At 37.5% G+C, this 19,273-nt stretch overlaps 1 protein-coding gene across 3 annotated transcripts in view; it reads right to left on the reverse strand.

The window, feature by feature from the left end:
- The window catches only part of LOC150102481 (L-asparaginase-like), a 284,609-nt gene that overhangs the window by 87,458 nt on the left and 177,878 nt on the right, over positions 1–19,273 (reverse strand). For all 3 annotated transcript variants that reach the window (XR_016548905.1, XM_090398649.1, XM_090398648.1), the window contains exon 9: positions 15,671–15,784. Coding sequence is in view for 2 of the 3 variants with exons in the window: in XM_090398649.1 (XP_090254775.1) it covers positions 15,671–15,784 (114 nt within the window). In the remaining variant the exon portion in view is untranslated. The remainder of the gene's footprint in view (positions 1–15,670; positions 15,785–19,273) is intronic.

Below are 19,273 nucleotides of genomic sequence, written 5' to 3' on the forward strand. Positions count from 1 at the left end.
AGGCATCTGATTGTGTCTTGCACTAAGACCTCAAGAACAAGGTGCCATCTTGTGGCCTCCCTTCTAACTCTATGATTGGATTGCCAAGCTCACTGGTTGTTCAATGTGTGTCATGGTGGATGGCTTCCTCTCATCAGTTTCCCCATCAATCCAGCATTGATGGGGAAATCTGAATCTGGGGAATTGCCTCAGGATTCTGTGCTCTCACCCACACTCTTCCCCCTTTACATCAATGACCTCCTTTCTCTCTGACTTAAAATCCTATTCACAGCTTCACTAATGACAGTATTCTAAATTTCTCTTCCTCATCAAAATCTTCCCTAACTCAAACACTGATCTCCTCAAACACCCTGAAATGGGGTAGGAAGACAACTTAATTTCAATGCCAAAAACATTCAAGCTTGCCTTATTACTTGTAAGAAAAATCCTACCTTATCCCCTCTCATTTTTTATAATGTTTCAGTTTCCTTTCAAGTTCAACTTTCTCTTCTTGGGTTGACTGTCTCCAGTTTATCCTGGCACAATCTATACTCACATAGCCTCCTAGCCTCTAAAAAGGCTTGGTGTTCTTTTCTGTTCTAAACATTACTTCTCTTCCTCTTAACTCCTAACACTGTAAGTCTCAGATCCATCAACTTTGGAGTACTGTTTCCACATTTGGAATGGAGTATTCAAGACCTCTCTGAGAATTCTTGATGATATTCAGAAGAGGGCAGTCTGCTTAACAGAGGACCCTTCCCTAACAGACTACCTTCAGTCGCTTTATCATAGGCATTTATTTTTTCAATAAGTACTTTCATGGGCATTGCTCCTCTGAACTTGGTGCAACCATTCCTCTACTTTCTTCTAACCATAGAAGAACTAGAGCAGCCGATCGCCAACACCCATATGCTGTCCAGCTGTGAACATGCCAAAATAACTTCTCATCAGCTTCCTTCATTCCACCCACCTCTATTCTTTGAAACAATCTTCCCCATAATGTTTTTCCTCACTGAGCACAAAAAAATTTAAATGCAGTCCATCAGGCATATATGTCCTTTCGTCCATCAAATTCACTCCATACATCAATAAACTGCACACCATTCCTCCTACACAATCTTTACATTGACTCATTAACAATCATGGCCATTAACTCTGTTCTATCATACCGAGGCAGCAGACTCGCAATTTTCACTTCTCTACTCTTCATTTTCACTTCTTTCAACAAATCTTTCATTGCATAATTTGTTCCTGCCATAACAATCATCTCTTTCACTTCTCTCTTTTGCAGACTAAACAGATTCACTAACATGGAAAATGGGAAACATGATTTTGCCACTTCTCATTAAGTATACCATTTAATCATCAAATCTCCTTACAATATCTTTTCCTTCTTTCCAAATTCACTTTTTCTTTCATTCTCCTGCCTATTATACCACATGACAATCGTTTCTCTAGTCACCATTTTGTCCTATGAAGGATGTAACATAGGCATGCTATTTCACTCCTTACTATCACTTCATCACCCACATAACTTTCAACCATTTCTTTCATGCTCTTATTATTATTATTATATGGGTATCTCCATGGAGTCAGAAGACTCATCACGGGAAACCCAAACTATCAAAACGATATCTATCATACTGCTTCTTGAACTCATTTACAGACGAAGCACTCACAACTGAGTCAGGAAATGCATTCTATTCATTCACGATTCTCCAAGCAAAAAAATCTAGTTCTCACACCCTTGTTAACCACACTTTTCCTCAATTTCCAGGGATGACCTCTTGTTCTTCCATCACTATGACACAGCTGAAATATTTTCCTTGCAATCTTATAAAAACCTTTAAGTAATTTAAATGTTTCTATCATATCTCCTCTTCTCCACCTATCAACCAACCTCTGTAATCCACAAGATCTCAATCTATCAATGTAGGGAACATTTTTTACACCAATCACCAACTTAGTCACTCTCCTCTGAGCCCTCTCCACCAATTCCTCATCTCCAAGGAATCCAGGTGACCACAGTATTCCAAGCACTATCATTTACTTTACCACTTTTGCATTTGCCTGAACACTTTCATTATCTTTTCTTACATTGTTAATATCTGTCACTTTATTTCCATGCTTTCTGCATGACTTGCATTTCTTACACTGGCACGAAACATTTACAACAATCTCTCTCTCTCGCCATTCTCACTTTTGTACCACAACTCATTCACTCTTGTCACTATATCATACAAAATCCCTCATGCTAAACTCATTGAACAAGGAAGTCTTGGTCACCATTTTCTTGTATACATTGGTGCCATGTATAAAAATATTTTCTAAACAATATTTGGTATTAAATTTCACAAACAAACATACACACTCAACGTTACAGTCTAAAATAAGTAAGGTATAACCAAAAATAATTATTAAAATTACTAACATTTACTAAAATAAAAAACTTATCCATATAACACGTGCAACACCACTTCTTCCCTGTGCTATGCTAGTGCCACCCAAGTAATGAATCAAGTCTGCAAGATGCTTTAAAAAAATTCCTTACTGTGAGGAATAAAACCAGGATATCCTTAACTAGTGACCGAATATGACGCCAAAGACCATGTTGTCAGACGATCTGAATTTGCAGGATTTTATTCAGTGCAGGGTGTGTGAAATGTATTCATCCAGAAGAATAAAGAATATGTGAAAGGAAATTGAAACTGGAGAAAGAGAGTATATATCGAGTATTTCAAAAGTGAGTGTCTGTTAGGTAACGAGCATGCAGAAAATACCGATGGTAAGATGAAAAATTATGTTATTAATGTCGAACGTGAGACCGTGGAAACAGAGAAGAATGAAATGGATGTTAATAAAGAAATACAGGTGTAGTGTGCTTAAATGTTATCCTTCATAGGACAAAGCACAAAATTTAAAAATTGCAGAAGCAGCAAAAGATTAGCAGGGCTGATCTTTTGCTGCTTCTCTGATCTTTCTAAAAGAGAAAGCAGGTAGTGCAAAGGAATAATAAAGACCAACTGAAAAAAAAAAAAAAAAACGAGAAAATTATGTATAGGGACTCAACGATCAGGGGAGTAGTTAATGAAAGTGTGACAAAATCCTGTTTACCGGGTGCAAAAATTCACAATATTAGCCATGCCATCCAGATGCAAAATGATAAGTCAAAGGAAATGATTGTCTTGGTTGGTACAAATGATTTGAGAGGCAAGAAGTATTCTATCAGGAAGAATATAAAGGAGTTATTAGAAGAGGCAAAACTCAAGAGCGAGAAGGTGAAGTCTGTACATCTCCTACCACGCTATGATAGAGGCGAACTGAGGAGGGCATTGGTAGCCAAGGAATCTATACATAGATCGAGCAGAAGATATGATGTAGGATTTCTTGATCTGGGGTCTGTGTTTGACGGAAAGAAGGATTTGTACAATGCTGATGGACTGCATCTAAACAGTTTTGGTGTTAGGTGTCTGGAGAGAGCGTTGTTCACTGAGCATGCTGAAGTGTAAATTCAGGAAAACTTAAGCAATTAGGGTGGAAGCAAGTGAGTGAGTGCGAGAATGATCAAGTGTGGAATCTAGTCTCTCAAACAAAAATATTGAATAGGATTGTCAATTCAGAAAATAAAGGTGGGTGTGGGGGCCTAAAGGGATGCTGCAGTTTCTATATACTAATGCTGAAGTATCAGGAACAAGATGAAGGAGTTTTGGGCACTGATTAGTGCAACCTCACCAAAAGTTATAGGCATTAGTGAAACTTGATAACAGCAGATGATATAGCTACAGGGATTGAATATGAAGGGTTTAGTATTTTCAGGGAAGATAGGATGGGGGGGGGTGGAGTACTGCTGATGATAGCAGATGAATTGCATCTAAAACAAAAGTTAGTAAGACAGAGTGTGAAAGAACACAAGAATATAGAAGTGAAAGTTCAAGCACTGTTCAGAAGAAATCTCTGAACAGTACTTGGAGCATAAGACTATTACACTTTTTTATAAAATCTTTATCAAGTAGCTTTATTTTTATCCTCCTACATGTTTCGCCAATCTGTTTCTATTGGCATCCTCAGGGAATACAAATCAGTAAGCACAAAATGAAGGTTACAGACTAGGTTATAACCGATGGTTCTAAATCACACAAAAAATTGGTATTGTGCGTAACAATGTGCGTGTCTCGTTAACGTGACTTATTCGTGATGACTCATGACGTAATTGTTATGAAAGTTAATTTCTTCGATATTTAATGATCTGATAAAAGTTTTCCAAATTTCTGGTAAAATTAGACCTTGATTCTTGTTTAGGTTTTCAGTTTTACGGACGACTGTAGCTGCTTCTTTAAAGGTTCTTGAATGGTAGTTATCTTCTATGTATGGCATAAGGCTCTTATCCCACTCAATGTGATGGTTAGTAGAGGCAAAGTGGCATGAAAGGCCTGAAATGTCTTGTCTGTTATTTCTGACATATCCTATGTGTTCTTTCTTTCTCGTTTTGAAGCTTCTAGATGTCTGACCTACGTAACTAATACCACATGAGCAAGGAATATTATATACTCCAGAGTATTTGTAGAATGGGTGAGGATCTTTCGGTGATCTTAAAAATTTCCAAATAGTATTGATTGGTTTGAATGCCACTCTGATCTTGTATGGTTTTAAAAGGTTAGCTAATTTTTTGGAAAGGTTGTTGACAAAAGGAATTGTAATTGTACTGATGTGTTGGACGTCATCACGTTGTCGATGTGGTATATCAGTAAATAGAATCTTGTTATAGAGTCTTTTAGGGTAACCATTTAAAGAAAGTTCTCTGGATATTGTGGTTAATTCCATTAGTAGGTCATCCTTGTCTCTCGTATACTGTATAGCTCTTTTCTTGAGACTATGGATAATGCTAAGTTTCTGAGCTATGTGATGAGCTGAGTTGAAATGGAGGTAACGTCCAGTATTTGCAGGTTTTCTGTATACAGATAGGTTGATACTATTATTGGATTGTTTCTTTATTAAAATGTCAAGGAATGGCAGTTTTTTATCTTTTTCCATTTCTAATGTGAATTTGATGGTATTGTGGAAACTATTGATTTGGTTGAGGTAATTCATTAGTTCTTCTTTTGTATGATCCCAAATGATAAAGATGTCATCTACATATCTGTACCAAATTTTCGGTTTTGGAAAGATCTAGGTTAAGATTTTTTTCTCTAGATCTTCCATGAATAAGTCAGCACAAGGAGGTGAGAGGGGGCTACCCATAGCTAATCCAGTGAGTTGTTTGACATTTTAATAAAGAAACAATCCAATAATAGTATCAACCTATCTGTATACAGAAAACCTACAAATACTGGATGTTACCTCCATTTCAACTCGGCTCATCACATAGCTCAGAAACTTAGCATTATCCATAGTTTCAAGAAAAGAGCTATACAGTATACGACAGACAAGGATGACCTACTAACGTAATTAACCACAATATCCAGAGAACTTTCTTTAAATGGTTACCCTAAAAGACTCTATAACAAGATTCTATTTACTGATATACCACATCGACAACGTGATGACGTCCAACACATCAGTACAATTACAATTCCTTTTGTCAACAACCTTTCCAAAAAATTAGCTAACCTTTTAAAACCATACAAGATCAGAGTGGCATTCAAACCAATCAATACTATTCGGAAATTTTTAAGATCACCGAAAGATCTTCACCCATTCTACAAATACTCTGGAGTATATAATATTCCTTGCTCATGTGGTATTAGTTACGTAGGTCAGACATTTAGAAGCTTCGAAACGAGAAAGAAAGAACACATAGGATATGTCAGAAATAACAGACAAGACATTTCAGGCCTTTCATGCCACTTTGCCTCTACTAACCATCACATTGAGTGGGATAAGAGCCTTATGCCATACATAGAAGATAACTACCAATCAAGAACCTTTAAAGAAGCAGCTACAGTCGTCCGTAAAACTGAAAACCTAAACAAGAATCAAGGTCTAATTTTACCAGAAATTTGGAAAACTTTTATCAGATCATTAAATATCAAAGAAATTAACTTTCATAACAATTACGTCATGAGTCATCACGAATAAGTCACGTTAACGAGACACGCACATTGTTACGCACAATACCAATTTTTTTGTGTGATTTAGAACCATCGGTTATAACCTAGTCTGTAACCTTCATTTTGTGCTTACTGATTTGTATTCCCTGAGGATGCCAATAGAAACAGATTGGCGAAACATGTAGGAGGATAAAAATAAAGCTACTTGATAAAGATTTTATAAAAAAGTGTAATAGTCTTATGAATAATTGTCAAGAAAATTCAACATAGTACTTGGAGCATTTTAACAAGAATAAAACTGATATTATGCATTGATTTATTACTATGGATGAGATTTGGATTCACCATTACACACCAGAATGTTTTGGGATGCTAAAAGCATTCTGTTTATTAATTATCTTGAAAAGGGTAAAACAATAACTGGGGAATATTATTCTGATCTTTTAACCAGACTAGACAAAAAAATTTGTGAGAAAAGACACGGTTTGCAGAAGAAAAAAATCATCTTTCATCAAGACAATGCACCTGCCCACAAAAGTGTTTTGGCAATGGGAAAATTAAGGGATCTGCACTATGAATTGTTGGAACATCCACCCTATTCCCCAGATTTGGCTCCCTCTGACTTCTATCTCTTCCTAAAACTAAAACTCTTCCTTGTTGGTCAGCATTTTTCTTTGAATTAAGAGGTGATTACAGCTCTTAGAGGGGTATTTTGCAGATCTTACTGAGAATCACTACAAGGACAGGATAATGGAGCTGGAGTATCGCTGGAATAAAAGTATTATTCTTAAGCGAGATTATGTTGAAAATTAAAAAATTATTTTTTTTATTTTTCAATGAAAAAATCAAATTATAATCACTCGCAATGAAAAAAACAAATTATAAATTTGTTTTTTTCATTGTGATGCCGAGAAGTTTTCAGACCACCTTCGTATCAGAAGTTTATTGAGGAGAGTGAAATAAAAGTATAGTGGATAAAGGTTGTCAGTGTGTTGTCAAGGTATGACAATGATGAGTTGAGACAGAGAGCCAGAATCATGAATTGTATGCTAGTAGAGCTGTGTGATGAGAAGGGAGTACAGTTTGTGGATATATGGCATGTATTTGAGGGAAGAATGGAATTATACAGACATAATGGATTGCATTTGAATGGGTTTGGAGTGAGTGCACTGGAGACTGGCTGTCAGAAAGTTGTATACTGGATGCAGTATCCCGAAAGAAGAAGGTCGCTAGTGGTGTGCCACAGGGGTCTGTATTGGAGCCATTTTTGATGTTCAACTTGTATATTAATAATATTGTGATATGCAGCTGATGCAAAATACATGCAGAGTCAAGCAGATTTTATGGCCTAACAGGAGTACTTGAATAGGTTGTATGAATGGGCAGGTAAGTGGAACTGTAAACTCAATGTTATAAAGTGTCAAGTTGAAATTTGGCAAGCCATGATGAGATGCATGCTTTGCATCTCATCATGGTGGAGAAACTTTAGAGGTAGAGGAGATGAAAAGATCTGGGAGTGGTAGTGGACAAGGACCTGAAATTGAACAAGTCGTGAAGATGTCGAATCAGATAATGGCAATAATGACATGCAGAAATAAACAGGTTATGATACCACTGTATAATGCTTCAATCAGGTCTTGTATGGATTATTATGCACAGATTTGGTCACTGGGCTTTCATGGTAATGAGGATATTTTTAAAAGGGTCCAGAGAATATTCACAAAGGTGGTCAGTGGTCTTTGGAATGTGAAGTACAAGGACAGATTGAAGAATGTAAATTGCAAAGCCTCGTGAATAGGAGGGGGAGAAATATGATTGAGACATATAAGCTGTCAGGTTGCCATGGAAGAGACTGAATCAGTTTAGGCATTGTTGGATGAGCTTTGTGTGTGATAGTATTTACTTCCTACAATAAGTCTCTGACTCTATGGAGGTCATATAATAATAATATCAGGCAAAGGATTTTTGGTTTTGATCTGAATTATGACCAAGAAAACTTAGGCTGATATATTATCTATTAACTGCATCTGCTCTTTTAGCCATTTGATGAAAAACCAAGTTTTTAGGAGGAAACAGAGTACTCCCATTATTATTATGTGACACCGACAGGGAGTCCAAAGACTCATCAAGGGAGGGCATCCACGACCACCACTAGTATTTTCACAGACAATCACAAACATCCATGCCCACAGCGTAATTCGAACCCATGGCCTATTGACTGGAGACCGGATATGCTAACCACTCGGCCAACCAGACCTGACTGGGCCACATTATTTAATTCATTAAGAAAATTTTTTTTCACATTTGATGCCCATAGATGTCGTATGGTCACTCCTGTACCTCACTGGGTTTTGGGAGTGAAGTCTTCTGCTAGAATAAGTGGTAGGGTCACAGATTCTCTTTCCACACTGAGCTTGTAGGACAATCACAAACATCCATGCCCATTGTGGGATTCGAATTCGCAGCCTCTCGGCTGTAGAGCAGACACGCTAACCACTCAACCAACCATACGTTTATGAGACTAGCTAAGTCAACTTCAGCAGAAAAAGTCTGCATAAAGGTTCCACACCAAGGTGGAATTCAGACACGTCTTTTCCATTTGAAGAATTTTCACAACTGCATTATGGGAGGAACTCACATATAAGAATTGTTTCAACTTTGGTGTTCACTTTTCTTTTCAGTAGGATACTCATTTTCGACTTGCATAACACAAAGTGGTAATCCTTTCCTATTTCAAATCCCATATACACGCTGGTATCTTGAACTAATCAAAAGACATCAACATTAACATGAATGATATACTATCAACAATAACATGAATGATACGATTTTTCTTGTTTTGTGCAATGTTCTCCAGAAGAACTTGTGTATTTTATTATTATTACGGGCAACTCCAGGGAGCCCTTACACTCATCGGCCCTAAACATCATATCCACACAACTCTCAACTATACAACATTCTCAAGTATCTATCATACCTAGCCTTGAACTCACTCACCGTCATAGCACCCACAACAGACTCTGGCAGCTTAATCCACTCATTTACCATTCTAAAAGTAAATAATCCAGCTCTAACACCCCTGCTAACCACACTTTTGCCCAGCTTCCATAGGTGTCCCCTAGTTCTCTCACCACCAGTCCTGATCTCAAAAATATCCTCTGAATTAATCCCGTAGAAACCCTTTAGCAATTTGAATGTCTCAATCATATCTACCCTTTTCCACCTATCAACTAATTTCTGCAACCCACAAATCTTCAACCTGTTCTCATAAGGTTCATTCCATAGACCTGCTATCATCTTGGTCACTCGCCTCTGGATCCTCTCCACCTCCTCCCCATCAAGAAGAAACCTAGGTGACCAAATCTGGGCACAGTAGTCCAGATGAGGTCTTATCAAGGCTTGGTACAGAGGTACGATAACTTGCTTGTCTCTGCTTGTCAAAGTATTTTTCAACAACCAAGTGAGTTGATGAGTTGATTTAGCCACTTTTGCAATGTGCCCCCTAAACTTCATCTCCCTATCCACCAAAACTCCAAAGTCCCTAGCCTCATCAATCTCCTGGAGTACAGTTCCACCAATGTGGTATACTGCTGCTAACCTCATGTGGTATACTGCTGCTAATCTCACCCCAAAATGCATAACCTTACATTTTGTCACATTAAATTGACAACAATTCTCCTTAGCCCAGAACTACAATCTATCCAAGTCATCCTGCAAGATTTTGACATCTTCTGCACTCACTATTGCCCAACCCAACTTTACATCATCAGCGAACAAATGAACTGTTCCTCTTAGATCCTTCCCTATATCATTAATGAACAGATTAAACAACAATGATCCAAGAAGAGAACCCTGTGACACACCACTAGTCACAGGCAGTCTTTTGGACTCTACTCCTGAATAAACTACTCTCTGATATCTCTCCATCAACCATCCACTTATCCATCTCACCAACCCTATATCCATTTCCATATGTTCTAGTTTACGGATTAGAATTCCATGTGGTATCCTGTCAAATGCCTTAGCCAGGTCCAGCAGTATCACTGTAAACCCATATCCAGTTCAGCGATCACTGTGTTATAAAACTTGAGCAAGTTACTGAGGCATGATCTACCCTTCACAAAGCCATGCTGTCCCCTGTACAGTATCTCATTTTCATCAATCCATTCCTGTATTTTTCCCTTGACTACTTTCTCCAAGACCTTGACAACGACTCCGGATATGCTAATTGGTCGGTAATTTGCAACAGTAGTCTTGGATCCTCCTTTATGCAGTGAAACTATTTTCCCCTCTTTCCACACCTTCGGGACTAAACCAGACCCGAGACTAGGATTAAACAATATGGTCAAGGGCACTGATAATTCTTTAGCTGCTTCACGTAAGACCCATGCGGTATACCATCCAATCACACAGATGTATTCACATTAAGGTTCTGTAATAGACTATTCACTTCCACTTCATTCATCACAATTCCCATATAAACTAATGGTTCCTTCATTTTTTCAATGTCACCACCTGGATGATATACTTTTGCAAAATGCTCGCTCAGTAATTCCACTATATCGACTGATTCAGTGACCTCCTTACCATCGGCATTCCTTAAAATCATTTTGTCATGTACAGCTTTTTTCTTGCTTGCAGCATATTGAAAAAACTGTTTGGGATTCTCTTTAGCTTGCATAGCTAGGTTACTTTCATAATCCGCTTTTGCTTTTTTTACCACACTCGTTACCCTTCTGGCCTGCCGTTCGTGTGCCTGCAGGTCATCCCTTTCTTTAAATTCCCTCCACACTTGTCTTTTTTTGCAGCTCAAGCTTAATGGTGTTATTCATCCATTTAACCCTACTTGTTTTACTATTCGGACCCTAGGTATACAATCAGCCATAACCTCCTGTAAATGCTCCTTGACCACTCCCCATAGTATCGATATCCAGCCCTTGCAGTTGTACATGCCATGGCACTGATCCAAGTAATCTCCTAAGCTTGTCATACTTGCCAGCACGGTAATTCCACATATACTCTGTCTTAATCGAAAATTCCACACCTTTAGCCACCTCCCAGGTCAAGACCTTATAATCACTCTCACCAATAGGTGGCAACATGGTCATATTCATTACAGTCAAATTCTCAGGTGCTATTACCAGGTCAAGCACTCTCAAACCCCTAGTATTTTCAATTACATGCTGTCTCAGATAGTTGTCCCTTAATAATTGAATAAAATCCATTTCCTTCCTCACATGTGTCCTCTCCTCCTTCCAATCAATGTTACCATAGTTGAAATCCCCCATAATAATTACCCTCCTTCCACTCATTTCATCAATTTGTTTATGCATACTATCTCCACCATCTATTCCATCACCTGGTCTATAGCAGCACCCAACAGTATATTTTATTCTGCCAGTCTCAATCTCACGCCAAACAGCCTCAAATGAGCTCTTTTCACTATCCTGCGATACAACTTCAATTCTCCTTGGCTGCAGTTCATCAGCTATCATCAATAACAACCCCCCCCCCCATTTTATTCTCTCTGTCCCTGCTAAACACACTATAACCTACACATTCTATCCCACTAACTATATCATCCGTCAGCCATGTTTCACTAATGCCAATAACCTGTGGCCAGGAAGAGCCAATCAAGGCCAAAAATTCTTCCTTCTTGTTCCTAATACTCCTGGCATTAGTATACATGAAATGCAGCGATCCTTTTGTCCCATCCCTCTCTTGAATTATTCTAAATATTCTAAATATCCCATTCCCATTTTTTGTCCTTAGGCTTGGGTACATTATATACATTCTTAGACTCAACTGTCTCACTGATGTCCGCATATCCACTCCCCCCCCCCCCTCCTTGGTAGTTCTAGTTTCCCTGGTTCTGCACATCCATTTTCACTTCATTCAGCAACACTTTTTCCAGTCTCCGCACACCAAATCCATTCAAATGCAGGCCATCCATCTTGTATAAATCCTTTCGCCCATCAAACTCATTCCACACCACACCGTCTGCATAACCTGCGCATAATGTCATTTGCAATTATGGCCCTTCTTCTAAACTTCTCTCTGTCATACCACGGCAACAGACTCACCATTCTAACTCTGTCACTCTTTTCTTTCGCTACCTTTAACAATACTTTCAAGTCCTCTCTCATAAAAAAAAATTATCTCCTTTCAATTCATTCGTACGCGCCACAACTATCAATTCTTTCACCCTCTGTTTTTGCGCTCTAATACTCTCACTTACATCCTTAAATTTTGCTCCTGGTAAGTACAATTTAGTTAAACTCCCATCTATCACTCCTCTTAATAATGCGTCACCATACAACACTCTTTTTTTCAGAAACTCTCCCACTCTTACGCTTATTTTTCCTTTCAAACACTTGTTTATTTACGTTAGCTGAATCACTCTGGAAAGAGTTTTGCAGGTGCTCTAATTGCCGCTGTGCATTTTGTATCACTGCGCACAACCTAGCGATCTCACTTCCTACAAATAATTCCTCATTTTTTTTATCATTTAAACCATTTTCTCTCTCTGTATAGTTGCTTTCACTCTTACTTTGATCACCGCTCTCATTGCCATCTTGTACATCGCAATTTCCTATCAAGCCACTATTTTCACTCATTCTGGCTTTCTTCAACCATAACTGTCTCACAACCTGACACATACGTCAACTCCTCACTTTGCTTACACTTTCTGCACATTCTCCCACCACTATCACTTTCAATCCAAACTCCAGCCTCATTTGGGAATGCATACATCCCACACACGTCGCATTGGACAAACTCTCTCACATTACAGTTTTTGAACAATGGCGTCATATTTTTGGATGCCATTATCTTACATCGCACTGGCGCCATATGTAAATCTATGAAATGTATCGTTAAATACTAAATTAAATAACGGAATTCACACCAAAATCACACAGACACAACAAGCTACCAAAATTAGACAATATTACGTTATGATTTAAACCTATATTCTAAATTTCACTCAAAATTATACCTTGCTTTCGGGAGCTCTCTGAAAACACTGATTTTATGTTGGAACACAGAATTAATAATGACTAGTCCATGTCCCAAAAAGAAATCTAGCAGGAATACTAACTCTTACTGATTAGCTCTCATCTTTTTTACAAATTTTCGCCAAAATATTTCTATATGTCTGGGATTCATTTCCTATTCTGTTATGTTTTCCAATAAATCCGGATTAATTTTTTCCTTTATGTCAGCTGTCTAATGACTCCAAAAATTATCTACTTTTTTCCCTACTGCAATCTTCAACATATCATAAGCCTATCTCATTATGCACCTTCCCATTTTGAAATAGACTCCCATTCAAGGAGCTTAGTTTCATTTTGTTGAATATTACAGCTTCTACTCCATCCTTTCCCTGATTCTTAGTGTCTTAACTTCCCTGTTTTGGACTTCTCAGTAACACTATTTATATCAGCATGATATTTCTGTAATTCCTCTATTAGTTGTACCCACCCTCGATGATGTTTCTTGTTTCAGTGCCTATCTTCAACAAACACTTCTGAATTCACTTCAATTCTGTTCAAGACTGAGACTTCCAAAGTACAGGGTGGCCATAACTCTCCATATTCAGATCCTTATGTAACTCGATCTAACAACCAGAATGTTACTAAATTTGGTAGGAAAACTAATTAAGACATGAAAAGAAGGATTCCACAAAAAAAAAAAAAAGTTAGAAAAGTCACTGATATGGGAAATAAGGTGCTGTTGTAGTCCAGGAAGCTGAAAATTTGCTTAAAACAAAGTTGAACACCTGTTCTGTTAGCATCATAAGAGCTATAAAGGAAAGGGAAAACTTCACAAACTCATTCCTATTGATAGTTGTATTCAACATGTAGCTCACTTTACCTTATCACTGTACCTGTAAAAATACCTGTAGAGTTATTTTACATTGACAAGTGCAATGCATCAGCTGCTCTTCCTGAGTTTAGAATCTACCAGAACTTTTATAAAGGTCCTCTGTCAGCTAATGCAGTTAAATCAATGATATTTGGAAGTTTGAAGAAATAGGATCTTTGGAAGTTCAATCTGACAAAGGACAGAAACTAGTGCCACCACAGGAAATTGAAGAAGTTGCCAACAGATCAAACAAAAATGTTGCTAGTAGTAGTGCATGTGGAGTAGCATTACAATTGGATATGCCTTATTCCACAGTATGGAAAGTCTTGTGCAAAATTATTACATTTTATCCATATAAAATTGTATGTGGCAGCTGCTACACGATGATTACGATTAGTGACTGATATTTGTTCTGACATTTCTGCTCGGGTAGTAAGTCTCCGATGCTTGGCCTTTGAAAATTCTGTGGGGAGATGAGGAGCATTTTTATGTGAATGAGACTGTAAATGACCAAATTCAACATCCAAATTTGTTGAATTTGGTCTTCAGAATCACTCCATGTGTTCCAGGAATTCCCATTACATTCACCGAAAATTACCATTTTGAGTGGCTTCACAGCAGATTTTATAATAGGTACATTCTTATTTTGAGGTCATCACTCTGACAGGACCAGTAACTTGTTCGATTACCGCATGGAAATATCGCAATATGCTGAACAGTTTCATAATTCTGCAACTTCAGCAATGATGTCTGGATGAAACCATTTTTTATGCAAGATGGAGCACCTCCTCACACTGCACAACTGGTAAAGTAGCTTCTTGTAGCATCACTTCACAGAAGAAAGAGAGATTAGTCGCTTCTTTACAGTTGCATGGCCACCTTGCTCTCTTGATATTTACTCCATGCGATTTTTGGTTGTGAGGTGACCTGAAGGCCAGCATCTATCGTGATGTGTCTAAAACTTGGCAGCCTCATAGGACAATGTATCACAGACTGTAACAAACATTCTTTCAGACATGTTACATTTTACTGTTGATAATGCTGTGTACAGGATGCAATTGCTGGTCCACAAGAATGGTGGCCACATTGAACCAGGTTCTCTTTCGCATGGGTAACCTCAAATTAATTAAATGTGCTAAATGGATATTAAATGTTTTATCGCTATGTTATCATAAATGTAACACATAAAGGCAATCTTTCATTTCAGTTGAGTCTTTGTTATTCATCTGTCTGTCCATTTTAATGCTTTTGTTAAATTGTACTACACCATATTTCTGCCTAATGGTGACTTTTCGAACTAAATCAAATTTTTTTTTCTTCTGTGGAATCCTTCTTCCCATGTCTTGATTAGTCTCCCTACCAAATTTGGTGATATTCTGGTTGTTAGATGGAGCTACATAAGGCTCTGAATGGGGGAAGTCCTTGGATAACTAAGTGAAGTCCCAGCTAGTATGATAACTGATAAATTGCATCATTATAATATATATGGGGTTTCTGATTTGAGCAATGGTATTAGGAATCCATTCGGATGCTGAATGAAGAAGGATACCCCGAAATTGTATTCTGTAATGACCATGGCTCAAATCAGAAGTCCCATCCATTCTCTATACTCCTTATCCTTATAAGTTATCTGGAGGTCTTCTCCAAGTTATATAGCTTTCACAAATTTTAACAATACTCTATATTCACTACTTTAAAAATACTATTTACAACTCAAAATATGTCATTTTATTCAAATACTTATAAAAAAATATAAACATGAAAAAAGTTTAACATACCATCCTTTTTGTTTGCACAGACCATTCTGTTTTACTAAGTACATAACTCAGCTTTGCGAGAGCAGCTTCAGGAGTCATATCTGATCCAGGAACAACTCCAATATCTTGAAGCATCTAATTAAAATAAGAATGGTTTACATATATAATACACGTACTCATTCTTATATTTTCATAAGATTTTACATAAATTATAATATTTTAAAAGCTGATACAGCCAAGCTGCATTCCTTCAGTTAAATCTATTAGAATGCACATGATATTTGTATGAAAACAAAGCACTAATGGCTGTGCTCCACTAGCCAAGCAGATTTACAGATAATCATTAGCATAGTACAGCAGTGGTTCAAGGACAGTTTGTATGACAATAGACAAGAAACCAAATTAAGTAAGTTAAGAATAAAAATAGGTTTCAAAATAGTAAGATAAATATTAACTTGCACCGAATTTGCAAAACAGTCCAGATAACAAAGGCCATTAAATTTCCACACCATAGTCAGAAAAATATCAATACCTTTTAGTGTAAAAAACTAAATAGATAGTAATAAGATAGAATTTAGTATACTGTTTTAGCAGATTGTGTTTGTGTATGTGCATGCAGTCTTTTAGATGTGAAATGCATACTACAAAATGGGACCTGATTCTGATTTTCAATCTTGATAGAAAATTTGTTTTTTTCCTATTTAGCCAATAGGGCAAAAACAAATATGTCAAAGCCACATCTTAGGTTGCAAATAGCTGGAAATCTGCAGTGCACAGCTCAAAAGTTTCCATATGAATGAAGGCTAGGGTCAATAGTTGACAAAGTCAACAATGCTAAAGTTTACCATAGTGGGATGCAGTTGTGTTCCTGTACATATGCACATACTCAAGTTGTTTTTTCCTCAAGTATCTTCACAGAGTCAAAGACTCATTGTGGGATTACATGGGATATCAAACATGTGAGATATTTGTTGGGATTCACACAATACCTATCATACTTTCCATTGAACTCCTTCACCAAAAAAGAATGATCACACCCTTTGGTAACCCATTCCAACCATTCTCCACTAACCAAGCAAAAAAATCTATACCATACGTACTTGCTAACCACACTCTTGCTCAATTTCCAGAGATGATGTTATTACCCTTACCGGCATGTATTAAAAATAATGTAGAAACCCTATAAAATCCCCTTTATAGTGTTAACACATTTTCTGTGTCTGCTTATCAACTAGCCTTTGTAACCCCACTATCCTCACATGGGGTATTCCACAGACCAGTCATAATCTAGGTCACTTGCCTCTGGATCCTCTCCACCACTTACTCGTACTGAAGTAATCCAGGGGACCAGGTCTGAGCAAGCAATCCAGATGTGGCTTTAACAGCAGCCCAAATAGAGTCCTGCAATGCACTACTTGAATTCCCCCACAAACTACTCTTTGATATTTCTCTATCAGCTACCCTCGCATCCATTTCACCAACCTCATATCCATTCCCCATTTGCTCCAATTTATGTCTGAGTTCTATGTCGTATTCTGGTGAATGGCTTCACAAAGTCCAGAAGTATCACTATATAGCCATTTCCTTTATTCACATCAACTGTAGCACAACTGAAAGAACAATGGAACATTGAGCCCTTTGATTGGAAAAGACCTGTGTTCGATTCTTGTCCTGATGAGAGTAATATTTATATGGAGTTTTTCAATTGAAGGTGAGTTAGCTGATCTCATACAGCGCAGCAGGGTTTTTTCCTCCCATAAACTCAGGTTTTTCATCATGCATACATGCAATTTAAGACAAAAAATACTGTTGTAGTTGGTGATGATGATGATGAGTGGTAGATGGTGGCACCGATGGTAAGTGTTGTGTGTAGGTGAGAATCAGGGGAGAACTGAGAGCTGTGTGTAGCAGAGTAGAGTGGAGTGCCTTCCAGCAATGAGTCCTTGATTCCTTGGAGGTGTCATGTATATGACACCTACTTTGCTGCAACTTGGAAAGTTGCAGGTTTTCCTGGGAAACAATAGCAAAAGAACTTTATTTGGATCCAGCTGAAATTTTAAAGAAAATATATTCTCTCCTTGTCCATGGCTTTCTTAGGCAGTGCTGATTACAGGCTCTGCTGTTCAACATGCAAAGAAAATGTGGCATTTTCATGTAACTATATACAGAGAGAGAGAGAGAGAGAATTTTCCCATCTCCATAAATTAACCATCTGTTCCTTATCTTATCAAGTTTAAGATGTTCATGTCTCTTTTAGGAACAAACAGTTATGGCACCCACCTTAATAAGAATATAGGAACTCCTTTCACTGCAATCACTGAAGCAATCCTTTTCACAAGCATACAACAGAAGTCAATGGGAATTTTGGACCATTCTTCCTACAGACATGTAATGAGGTCCTGGACTGATGTGAGTGGATGTCCCTTGAGTTTATCCGGTGCTCCAGTTCATCCCACAGATGATCAATGAGATCAGGGAGCTGTGAAGGCCAGTAAAGTCGGGTCATATTTATGTCTCCAGAAACCACGCAGTTACAGCAGCAGCCATATGACATGGTGTGTTGTGTCTTGCTGAAATATACAGTGGTCAGTTCCATAGAAACGCCACAAAGTAGGAAGCTTTGCATTGTTCAGAATGTTCAGATACCTCTCCAAGTTCAATGTTCATGGCACAAGAAATAGAGGTCTGAGGCAAAACCAGGACCATACCAATGTAAAAATAATCATAATTTAAAATTTTGAATATTTTTACAAATTGTTTATGTTAGTACGTTTATTAGTTTTGGTTTCATAACATGTATTGTCGGCACTTGCGACGTGCCCATTATTGATGTTATTTTGTCAAAATCAAATGTGAAGCATTTAAAAAATTTATGTACTTACAGGATTTGGATAGTTGTGTTACTTTCAAAAATGTTATTGTGGTTTAAAATTATTAAGTGTTGTATTAGAAATTGTTAATTCTTGATCACAAAGATTAATGAAAATTAACTATTATTTAGATATTGGTAAAGTGAAGGTGAATAACTAATTTAATTACCAACTAGTTTTGCTGGCTTGTGCTGTTGGCTTCATCAGGGTACAATCAGGAAAGCAAAGAAATGAAAATTACAAGCTAAACGTTAACTGACAATTCTATTTCAATAACAAAATAGTAGTGCGCGTGAAACAATACCCGTGTCGCAGATACATGATTTACTTGTTGAGATGCAATTTGTAGTTTGCACTGAAGTAAATTTCTTGTGTGTTTATTGATCTAATTAAAGGCTTCCATATATCTGGTAGGATTAAACCTTGGTTCCTGTTGAGGTTATTTGTGGAACGGGCGACTGTAGCAGCTTCTTTGAAGATTCTGAAACGGTAGTTTTCTTCTATATATGGCATAAGACTTTTATTCCATTCAATAATGTGGTTGGCTGTAGAGAAGTGGGAAGAAAGGCCAGAAATATCTTGTCTGTTGTTTCTAACATAGCTGATGTGTTCCTTTTGTCTCACTTCGAAGCTTCTAGACGTCTGACCAATGTGACTTAGACCACAGGAACAAGGGATGTTATAAACTCCTGCATGTTTGTAGAAAGGATTGAAATCTTTTGGTAATCTTAGAAATTTCTGGATAGTTTCAACT

Source organism: Typopeltis vanoorti, chromosome 10, assembly GCF_054136105.1.
Source record: "Typopeltis vanoorti isolate ZY-2024b chromosome 10, IOZ_Tvanoo_1.0, whole genome shotgun sequence".
Classification (NCBI taxonomy): Eukaryota; Metazoa; Arthropoda; class Arachnida; order Uropygi; family Thelyphonidae; genus Typopeltis; species Typopeltis vanoorti.